This window comes from Microtus ochrogaster, linkage group LG2 (genome assembly GCF_000317375.1).
Source record: "Microtus ochrogaster isolate Prairie Vole_2 linkage group LG2, MicOch1.0, whole genome shotgun sequence".
Classification (NCBI taxonomy): domain Eukaryota; kingdom Metazoa; phylum Chordata; class Mammalia; order Rodentia; family Cricetidae; genus Microtus; species Microtus ochrogaster.
Window position 1 is genome coordinate 39037771 of NC_022028.1, and position 11436 is coordinate 39049206.

General features: G+C 41.6%; 1 protein-coding gene across 2 annotated transcripts in view; it reads right to left on the reverse strand.

The window, feature by feature from the left end:
* Positions 1-385: 385 nt before the first annotated feature.
* Nrbf2 (nuclear receptor binding factor 2) overlaps positions 386-11436 on the reverse strand; it is an 18159-nt gene continuing 7108 nt past the window's right edge. Inside the window, exons 2-4 of one of the 2 annotated variants that reach the window (XM_005360140.2) lie at positions 8628-8712; positions 3771-3811; positions 386-1860 (exon numbers count right to left, since the gene is read on the reverse strand). In XM_005360140.2, coding sequence (XP_005360197.1) covers positions 1153-1860; positions 3771-3811; positions 8628-8712 — 834 coding nt within the window. In that variant the 3' untranslated portion in view covers positions 386-1152. The remainder of the gene's footprint in view (positions 1861-3770; positions 3812-8627; positions 8713-11436) is intronic. The other variant, XM_013351138.2, reaches the window with a different exon arrangement.

Sequence of the window (11436 nt, forward strand, 5' to 3'; positions counted from 1 at the left end):
CACTGAGTTGAGCATGGTGACACAACACACAGATGTGAAGCACAAAGCTCCAACAGAGCCAGGCTGCACAAGAACACTGAGCAGTATGCACAAGCATCAACAAGAGAGAAAAAGATCTAAGTAAATGGCAAACCAATAAGAGTGATGGGAAGGAAGAGCACAAGGAGCAGAAGTGGTGGGAAGTGCTCACCTCGTACACCTAGCGCTGAACTACACCCCAGTCTATACAGCTCATTGTTAAAAGGGGGGCGAGATCACAAGTCTGAGATGACTCTTACTTCATAGCAGGGTCTCATGAAGAGAAAAGGTGGGAACACAGGGAGAAGCCACTGAGCACCATGTTTGTTAACCACCAGCCATATTCAACAAGGGTATGAAACACAATTACTTTATTGATGTCTTACAATCAAATACTGCTAACTAGCATTACTTTCACACATGCATCATTCAGAACAAAGGAAGAGTTCCTCAGTATTTTCAAATGATGCATCATATAACACAAAGTTAGAACTTAAAATGCACCCTGATTAATTATGTAAACTGGTAATTTTTTAAAAAAGCATAACTAATAATTTGGTTCCTTTCTTCATAAAATGGAAATTTAAATATTTCTCCTGATAATCTTGAGGTTATCATTATATTACGAGTAGTGCAAACTGTGGCACATACAGTTCCATCTGGAAGGGCGAATCTTACACACCGTATCTCAACAAACAAAATGTGCATAAAATGCATACAGTCAATGCATGATAGAAAGCATGTTCCAAATACAAGTGAGCCTCTCAGGCCACCATATTTAGCTTTTGCATTATCATTTATGGCATTATAGATTAATTACACAAGACATACTTTTATACATTTAACCCTGAAGATAAGAAAAATAACTGTTTGAAAAATTATTCCAGGTAGCCATTTGGTTTGTATCATAAGAAAGCGAACCTCCATCCAGAGTTCAGTGTCTGCCAAGTCTGAATCACGAGCTTTAGTGGTAAGATAAGTGATGTTTCACAGTGACATTCCCAGGTCCTGGCACCGCCTCTTCTCCCACAGTACACCAGATGAAGAAGCATTTCTGGGATTCCCCTGGGCGTGGCTTTCCCTCTGTATTCTTTTCTGGATTAACTGTCACCAGCCTCTCCAATGCCTTCCGTTTTAATCATTCATGAATCCTTTCAGAATGTCCTCGGAGAGTTCCATAAGAGGAAGTTCTGGAGAAGGAAAATCCAGAGGCGGAAGATTGGGTATCGGAATGTCCTTGCCTTTCCCAGTATTCGCAGCAAACTTCTGCCACGTTGAAGAGGCTGTGGCAGTGTCTGAGTGTGGTGGCAAGCTCCACAGCTCTGACTTTTCTACAAAGTCGGCATCAACGTCCAGCTCCTTCTCTGTTGGTCCTTTCAGGAGTCTGGCCTTCTCAGCCTTTAGTTGTTTATTTTCTTTTCTTAATCTTTCATTCTCAGCCACGAGGAACTCCACATGCCTCTTCAAATCTGCAATTTTGGTTGCCTGCTCCTCTATTATTGTTTTATCATCTTTTGGGGCTTTGCTTCCAATACACGGTTCTGTTGGTTCATTCTTTTGCTGAAGTAAATATAGCAGTGTGTCTGGATCCCTGTCGAAGACCCCCTGAAGCTCAGGGAGGCGCTTCTCTGTGGAAGGGATGTACGTCTGACAAAGAAGAGGGTTCTGACCCTCCATGTCCTCAGAGGGCTTGTGAGATGCCTGCAGGTGGGGGGTTCCGTCCCTGTCCGTGCTGTGCTGTGCTTTCAACCGCTCCTCGCGCTTGGCTCTCTTCCACCTCTCCTGGATGAGGAGAAGCTGTTTCATGTGGCTGTCCCGTTGCAATTCCAGTGATAGGTGAGCCTGTGACATGGAAGAGAAGGTCAGTGTAAAGAACTTAACATCAGAAAGCTCCCAGGCTTATGTGCCTGAACACCTGCTTGACTGGCTGTGCAATCTTCAGGAAGTGTGGTCTATAAGTGGTCTGCCCATGCCTTGAGGTTCATAGCCAGTTTTTTGCTTCCTGATCTAGAGAGATTAACAAGCCATGCCTTGGGCTGTCACTGTGAACTGAGTTCCAAGTGTCATGCTTCCTTACGATGATGGACTGTATCCCCTTCATCTATGACCTTCCAATGCTCAGGGTATTTGGAAAGCTTGATGCACACCATATGACAGCTATCACAAGCTCTACACTATCAGCTGTGGGCTGGTTCAATCAATCTGAGTTAAGCGTTTTTACTTTGCCAATGCCACAGCTTACAGAACCCATGTCCTTAGTTCAGTCACCAATCCTCTTAGGTACCCATCATTATAAATCAAAACATTGTCTTTACAGCTAGGGGTGTAGCTCAGTGCAATGATGTTCGCTAGCACGTACAGAGACCCAGGCTTGAACCTAGAGCACTGAAAAAAGGGAAAAACCTTGGATAAAGATTTTCTAAAAAATATTTTGTATATGTACATGAGTATATGTACAGGAAGGTTAGAAGAGGCAAGAGATCCCCTGGAACTGGAGAAGCAGAATGTTACGAGACCCTGCCGTGACCCACATGGAATCCTGACGTGGGTGGCAAGACAATGAAGAAAGGCACACGTCCAGAAGGAATGATGGGGCCATAACAACTGTCACTGCAACCTGGATCTCAGTGTGTCTGTTTACCATGGATAGCACAGGGACGGGGCTAGCTGGTCTCTGGAGACAGAAATATGGTCTCAAGCTCTAACTAACTGGGAGCACAAAGCACACATCAGCATTCAAACTAGAACCAAGGAAGAAGGCTTTGCCAGTTCTGAGATGGATGCACATGGAAAAAGGTTTTGCCAACTTCCGATGGTTCTGAAGCTATGGTCTTTGTCATGGCTGTGCCCAAGTAAATAAGCTGAGCTTCCTCTGCTAACTACAAACCGGTATGTGGGTGATGGGGACCAAACTCATGTCCTCTAGAAGAGCACTCAGTGCTTTTAACCTCTCCAGCCCCGGAATGAAGGTATGCTGAAGACATTTAAGTATCTTAAGCTTAAGCACAGGCCTTCCCTAAACATATTAAGACAGTATGAAGTCATCCTGAAACAGATCTCAAAGTGCAGGAATCATCTAAGTATCAAAGAAACAAACAGGATATTATTCAGATTTAAACTGCCGTTGACAAGCAAAGTGTTGTGCATCCAGTTCCCCTGGGCCATCCCTGCTTCCTCAGTGTTAGCCAGTGGAGCATGAGACCTGGGAGTAACAACAGGAAATGGGAAGGCAGGCTGGAAGGCTAATGGCAGCTAACATAGCTTTCATTTCTTTCCCAAAATACATCCGTATATTTTTTTAATGTTTTGCGAAAGACATAAAACTTTAGGTTTTACCCAATTCAAATCTCCACAAGAAAACCTTTCTCTAAAAAGATTTTCTTTTTCAGCTGGACATGGTAGCACACTCTTTAGTCCTGAGACTGGGGAGACAGAGCTGGATGCATTTTGGATTTCAGGGCTACCCTGCTCTACACAGTGTGTTCCAGGCCAGAAAGGACTATATAGTGAGTCCCTGATCTAAATAAATAAATGATAAAAGACTTTTTGTTTGCTTGTTTTGGTAATGGGGGAAGCAGTACATGTGAACGCAGTGCCAGTGGAGGCCAGAAGAGGGCACCAGATCCCTTTGCACTGAAGGTGTTTGTGTGCTGCCTGGCACAATTACTGGGAACCATACTGGGCTCTCTTAACTGCTAAGTCATCTCTCCAGCCCCCCAAACATTTCTGCAAATACTACTAGCGTGTCTCACCTGCTCAGAATGTGTCAACTTCATGGCTTCAGAGAGATAAGCTGGTTAAAAAAAAAAAGCAGCAAATTAATATATGCACATCATTATTTTGTAACTTATAGGCTAATAATGGAAGTATTTACCCCAGAGTACAGAACTTGGTCTTCTAAGCAATTGTACTAAAAAGGCAAATTTGAAAACAGCATTAACTTCTCCCCAAAAGAATGTCACTGGTAAATACGTATTCCCTAGCCCATCTTAAAAACTGGAGGCTTTAAACTTCTAAAGTTGGCAGGTTGGGGACCTAGCTGTAGTGGCATTACATTTGTATTTTAATAAATAAAACTTGCCTGAAGGTCAGAGAGTAAAACAGCCCCATTGGTCAGCCTTACAGACCAGCCGCTGGTAACACACACCTTTAACTCAAGTAGCCACACTAGTTGCCATAGAAACCAAACCAAGCAGTGCATGCTTTTAATAAGACGCTCACAGACTGAATCTCATCCTGAGATTCTTAGAAGCAAGATCACCATTTTCGGACTTAGGTCGAAGAGCGAGCATATGACTGGCTGTTTTACTTTTCTGACCTTCAGGTTGAACCCCAGTTTCAGTCTCCTAGCCACAGCAGAGTGCTTGCCTAACACATCCTGGGCCCAACAATGCAGAGCAAAAATATTTGTAGATTGTATGATAAAGGAACTGAAGATTTAATTAGAAAAACTGTTTATTGAGAATCAAATTAAGTAGGAATTTACTGAGGCCTTATATGCTCAACAGATATTTATGAGTGCCCATTTGAGTATCTGCTACTACATCATTGTGGTCTCCTATAAGAACTATTTTTATCAATTGTTTCTGAGCTACACCAACACAATACCAACAGCCAACCACTAGTTAGGTACTTAACCCTAAGCTGGACACAGTGACACACATGTAATTTCAGCATTTGGGAGGTTGACAAAGGAGAATCACAAATTCAATTCAGACAACAAAACCTTAGAATATGATTATATATAATATATATGATAATATACTGTGTGAAGACAGAATAATGCGATTTATGAAGACAGTCAAGCTTTTCTTATCTTGATCAAATTCTGGGTTGCTTAACCTGTTGAATTTTAATAGGCAATCTGAAATCCTTACATTTTCTCTTTGGGCTAAGAGAAAGCTGACATGATTTGGATGTATCTTTGTTTAAAGTACGGTCTCAGGGGCTGAAGAAATAAATGGCTTAGTGGTTATAAGCACTGGCTGTTCATCCAGGAGTCAGGTTCAAGTCCCAGCATCCACTTGCTAGCTCACAATTTTAACTCCAATCTCAGAATATCCAATGTCCTCTTCTGACCTTTTTGGGCTCCAGGGATAAACATTATGCACAAATATGTACAGCCTACACACACATGCACTATGGCACAAGTGTACATACACCCCCAACGCACGCATGCACTATGGTGCAAATATACACCCCCAACACACATGCACTATGGCACAAGTGTACAGCGCGCCCCCCCCACGCACTAAGTACACAGACCCCCCCACAAATAAAGTTAATTTTCTTTAGATATTTCTGTCACAGTTATGAAAACCCAGAAAACTAGAGCCAAGTGGGGTCACTGTGATTCTGCCTGACTGTACTGTTTAGAGGTCATTGGTACTCCTCTACAAAAGTTCAGAAGTGTAGAAAGGGAGGCCAGCCAAGACATCTTAAAAGGCTGTACGTGGAGTTTAATGGGCAATTTTAGTGAGAGCACAGCAAACCAGAATGCTGACCAGAATGCAGGGAGTAATGGCCAGGCTCAGGATTGCAGGCAAAACTGTAACCCTGACTGATATAAACCAAGAGCAAGTTCTATAATACTCAGGAACTTGAAATTCCTTTGAGTCATACTTATAGTTCTTTTGTTTTTGCTTTTTATATCTTTCCCCATCTATTTCTTTTTAGCGTCTGTATTCTGCTACACGTCCCTTTGAACAGCATTTTATAGTTTTTCTGGAATAATCAGAATAAAATAACAAGTATCACTAATAATGGATCAAGCTCTTACTGACAGTCAACTTTTTGGAACTTCTGCTTTTTTACACTAACTTCCCTTTACAGATATTACAACACTGATGTCTGGTTGCAATCCAAATACTTCAGAGATTTTTTTTATTTTACAACTTAAAATTTCCTGTCTGCTAGGTTCTACCAACCTTGAAATTCAAATTAGATGTTTCTTCTCCAGGAAAAAAGAAAGAAAGAGAGAGAGAGAGAGAGAGAGAGAGAGAGAGAGAGAGAGAGAGAGAGAGAAAAGCTATCATCTTTGTTCCAGCTATCCTGGCCAGGCTTACATACATCTCTTCAACTTCTCCGTGCTAGGTCTGTCAAGCTGCATTGTTTGCAAACCTGTAGCGACATTCCATCGAGAGCTCTGTCACTGCTTACATACACCATGGAATTTCTCTCTTACGACATCCCTCTCATATTGTCCGTACACATGTGTCTCCTCTGAACAACAGTTTACTTTAAACCACCATCTTAACAATGAGAACAGCTTTCACAAAACCAAGTTTAGAACTGGAAACGCTGACTTTGGGAGCTCTCTGAAACTGAATATAACATGGTAATCCAGAACTGCAAATAATTCATCAAGGGCCACACTACCACTTTGGAGATTTCTCACAATAAGGTCTTACAACTGGAGCAAAAAAGGAAAAAAAAAGTTGTTTTAAAAGAAAGGGGGACTAGAGAGATGGCTGGGCTGTTAAGAGCACTATTGCTCTTTAAAGGACCCAGATTTGGTTTCTAGCACCCACATAGCGTTGTATTCCAATTCCAGGGGTCCAATGTCCTCCATGAGCACCTGCACGAATGTGGTACACATAAACAGGCAGGCGTGCACACACACATAAATAAGTATCATTCTGAAACTTAAAAAAGAAAAATTGAGTGCACTGCATGGTTGTCTCATAAAATCACTGTGATAATCTCCTAATACTGAAATTTATGAAAGGATGATCTCAAAAAAACCTTTTTTTACTTCAATTTTTTTTCATAAACTATATTCTGATCATATTCTTTCCCTTCCCAACTCCTCCCAGATCCTTTCCAACTCCCTACCCACCCAACTTCATGTTTTCACTCTTTGGGGTGGGGGGGAAGAGATCAAAACAAAAACCAGCAAAGCAAAACAAACAAAAGACCAAAATGTTCATCCCCCCACCCAAAAAATCATGAGGTCTGTTTTATGTGGGCCAGCTACTCCTGTGCATGGGGACGATATTCCCAGTGACTCTCCAGTGGAGAAAACGTATTCCCTTCTCCAGCAGGTATCAGCTGCAATTAGCTTCTTGGTTAGGGGTGGGACTTGCTCACTACCCTTTCTCAGTCCTGAAATTTTCTGGTCTGAATCCCTACAAGTTTTATGCACGCTCTGTGAATTCATATGTCTATCAGTCCTATTGTGCTCAGAAAAATCTTAACAATACTGGCAATTACTTCTCCCAATTATAATGTAAGGCTAATATTTAAAGTAGATGTTCAGGAAAGATTAACACCCCCAACCTACTTCTTTGCAACTTCTCTACCACTGAGCTAAACTTCCTAGTGTCACATAGCTGTTTAAGTCTTCAAAGACAAAAGACCTTAGGGATGATTTTTTTCTCTTTCATGTTCTTCAGACTATCGTGCACTTAGTATACACATAACCACATGGTGATTCGCTCCACTTTAACCCATGGCATACACAGGAAACCTAATTCACTACGGTAATGCACCTGGGCTCTCATCCACATCATGGTTTTCCTAAACATGGCGTACTCTCACAGGAGTTAATACAAACCAACAATCTGGTCAATAATATGGTTGAGGAGAGATTTAAAGAACACTGGTTTCATGTTGTAGAAAACTGCACCAGACATAAAAATACTATTGTGAGGTACCTAGTTATGTACTCAAGACCTACAGCAGATACATGGGCACACTTATGATAAAACTGGTTCCTGCTGGTGTTTTTTTTAGGGAAGAGACTGGCTATATAGTGTGGTTGGTGTCAAATGTTGTAACGTTCTCACCTCTCACCCAAAGTGTGAGGATTACAGGTGCGAGCCACTCGCTAACTACAACTAATTGATTTTTTTCCAGCTGGGTATGACCAGCACATACTTGTAACCCAAGGACTTGGGGAGGCTGAGGCAGGAGGAGTGTTCAAGTCTGGGAAGGAACCGGGGCTATAATGAGTACTAGGCCATCAAGGGTTAGATAAACAAGATCCTGAATCAAAAAATATTTTTTCTCTTGATAATTACTTACAGGAAGAACGTACTGAAATTTATTCAAAGCATTGCCCACTGTAAGTTTGTATTTCAACAGTATAGTAACATTCCATTCCCTGCCAGGAAAGAATTCTGTTCTTGTGAGAAGGTAAGGAATAGCGCTTCCTAGCAGAAAGACTGCAGACCTTGTTCTAAAACAGACGCGACACCCATTCTAGATGGAACTCGAATGTTGGAAAACAGAGCCCTCAGATCTATTTATAAGGCTAATTCAGAAATTTGGGTCTCTGATAAGAAACCAACACATGCCAAGTGTGTAATTACACTAAGCTCCATCTCCAGCACCGGAAAGTCAGTAAACTAAATGACATTTAGTAGTAGTTGCTACAATATAATATTGTATTGTATTGTACACATATTATATAATATATAATATATATATATAAGACACATATATTAGTCATCGCTAAATGACAACTACCAATAACAAAGCATTCTTGTTCTTTTTGTTTTGTGACAGGATTTCTCTTGGTAGTCTAAGCTGGCCTCCAACTCATAGCAATACTCCGGCCTCAACCTGCCAACAAGCTCTATCCAATATTTCTTAAGAAAAATACTTACCTGTGGCCTTTTTGTGGCAAGAAATCGCTTCTTCGTATTTCCCAGCAGCTAACAAACGGTCTGCACGTCGGCTCTGTTGGTGAGCCTAGAAAACAAACATTCTGAGTTACTCCAAATTACAAAACAAGACTTTTAAAAAACAATCTTTAGCAGGGTGGTGGTGGCACAAGCCTTTCATCCCAGCACTGAAGAAGCAGAAGCAGGCAAGTGAGTTCAAAGCCAGCCTGGTCTACAGAGTGAGTTCTAGATCAACAAGGGTTGTTACACAGAGAAACCTTGTCTTGAAAACAAACAAACAAACAAATGGAATAAGTCAAGCTTAGAACCACATCATCTGATAAAAACTGGCAACTCCTCTCTACCCATAATCCTCTCCAGTTATCAGGTTCTAACTGCTAAGTGACCTCTATTCTTCCACAGATCAGAGTAATAAAAGACTTACAATCCCAGGTATTACTCAGAACATGCTTTCCCGATATTTAACTAGATATTTCAAAGAGACATCTTGTAGGTATTTTCAAAAGTTTATATAGTCAGGAAATGTATTATAAAAAATCCAAACTTCTCTTATAGTTGTTCATTCTTCCCTTTAAACATTAAAATTACTACTTACCGGCTGGGCGTTGGTGGCGCACGCCTTTAATCCCAGCACTCGGGAGGCAGAGGCAGGCGGATCTCTGTGAGTTCGAGACCAGCCTGGTCTACAGAGCTAGTTCCAGGACAGGCTCCAAAGCCACAGAGAAACCCTGTCTCGAAAAACCAAAAAAAATAAAAATAAAAAAAAATTACTACTTACCTTAAAATTTTAAAAAACACGCAGTGAGGGATTCTAATATTTAATATTACTATCTCTTCATATACAATTCATCAAAAAGAGAAAGGCTAAATTAGAGGTTCTAAAAAGCAAAGGGTTTAGATGTCCCTACTGTAAAGGTATATAGCTAAATAGTGCCACCCTTCTTACATGGATACTTAAGTTTCCCAAAGCCTCCAGCCATGGAGTCACACACCTGTAATGCTGGCTCTCAGGAGAAGGAGGAGGAGCCAAGCCATCTCCTAGCTCAGGTTAGCCTCATCAACAGACCAAGTCAAAGACCAAAGGCTACAAGGTGTAGTCAGTGGTAAAACAGATCTGTCTAGTACGACAAGGCGCACGCTTTCAGTTCAATTGCCAAAATGCCAGTAAGCAATCAATCAAACAAACAAAGAAATAAGCAAATCCTCCAAAGGCTGGAGATAAACACACAGCTCAGAATAGAGCACCTGGCTGACTCTTACAAGGTTGTTAGATGACAAACCATCAACAACAACAAATAAAGAACTTGAATACACATTATTTCACTTACAGCTTTGTCAACCTGTTTCCTTCTCTTATGTAACAAGGCCAGTAACTTATGTTAAGATTAGAACACTTTAGCCCTGTGGTGGTGGTGGTACATGCCTTATATCCCAGCACTTGGGAGGCAAAGGAAGGCACCTCTCTGTGAGTTCAAGGCCAGCCTGGGCTAAAAGAACTAGTTCCAGGACAGAATCAAAAGCTACAGAGAAACCCTGTCTCGAAAAACCGGGGGGCATAGGTGGGTTAATTTTAACCATGGAGGCTTGGACTGAGCAAAAAGTATGTTCTGAACACCTAAATATTTTCTAGTATCCATATAAAACATTTGGGGTGGGATGGAGCATATTTCTGAGATAGGACCCCATGTCTGGCCTTGAAGCCCTGTTCCTCTTGCTCTACCTCTTCTTACCTGCTGGGAGTATGCACATGTACCACCCTCGGGTGAAAGGCAGACCTTTTGAGAAGACAGTATCAACAAGGAATCTGGCAGATCATCTGAATGAACAGTGGTATTCAACCAACAAGGTCTTAGGCAGTGACAGAAAAGTGAATGAAGGGGTCATATGTAGGTGCTTTCACCTTTTTTGAGCTCTAAAAATATAAAAAAGCCCACACTTTTTCTCTCACAAAAGAAAACTTCTGTGAAACCCCATAGCCCTTCATAACAAGGACAAAGCAGCACGAGAGTGTCTCTGTCTCTCCAAGTTCTGATTCTCACTCTAAACCAGCTAAACTGTCCCACTCTGCTGGGGCTGTTTTCTCACTGTCAATAAAATTTCAACCAGGTCACTATTTTAGGAGTTGTAAAGAGAACTCAAACCATTCAGGCAGATCTGGGTAAAATGTAGATTTTTTCAGTCTGCAGTTTTGCAATAGGGTCTGCAAATCTACTGAAGTGAGGCTGTGTCTGAGGCTCCTGGACACATTTTAAGAAAGAATCAAAGACAAGCCAGGAGTGGCAGCATACAATTTTAATCCCAGCATTTGCCAGGCAGAGGCAGGCAGATCTCTGAGTTAGAGACCCACTCTGTTCTACAGAGCAAGTTCCAGGACAGCCAGGGATCTATAGAGAAACTTTGTCTCAAAACAAATAAACAAACAAAAACAAAACACACACACACACAAAAGAAGGAAAGGTAAGGAAGTCAGGAAGGAGGGAGGGAGGGACAGGAAGGAAGGAAAAAAGGAGAAAGAAAGAAGAAACGGAGGGAAGGGAGGAAGGAAGGGACGGAGGGACGCTAGGAACAAGGGCAAAGCGCAATCTGAGACATCACAGATGACAGCTCACACCTCTAAACCCAACCCTAAGGAGGCTGAAGGAGGACCACAAGTCAGAGGCCAACTGTAATGTAGGACACGGTGGTCTTAGCTTGACGTCTGCCAGGCATGGTGGTGCACACCTATAATCCTAGTCCTTGGCAGATGGTGAAGGATGAAGATTTTTATTTATTTATTATTTTTTTTTTTTTT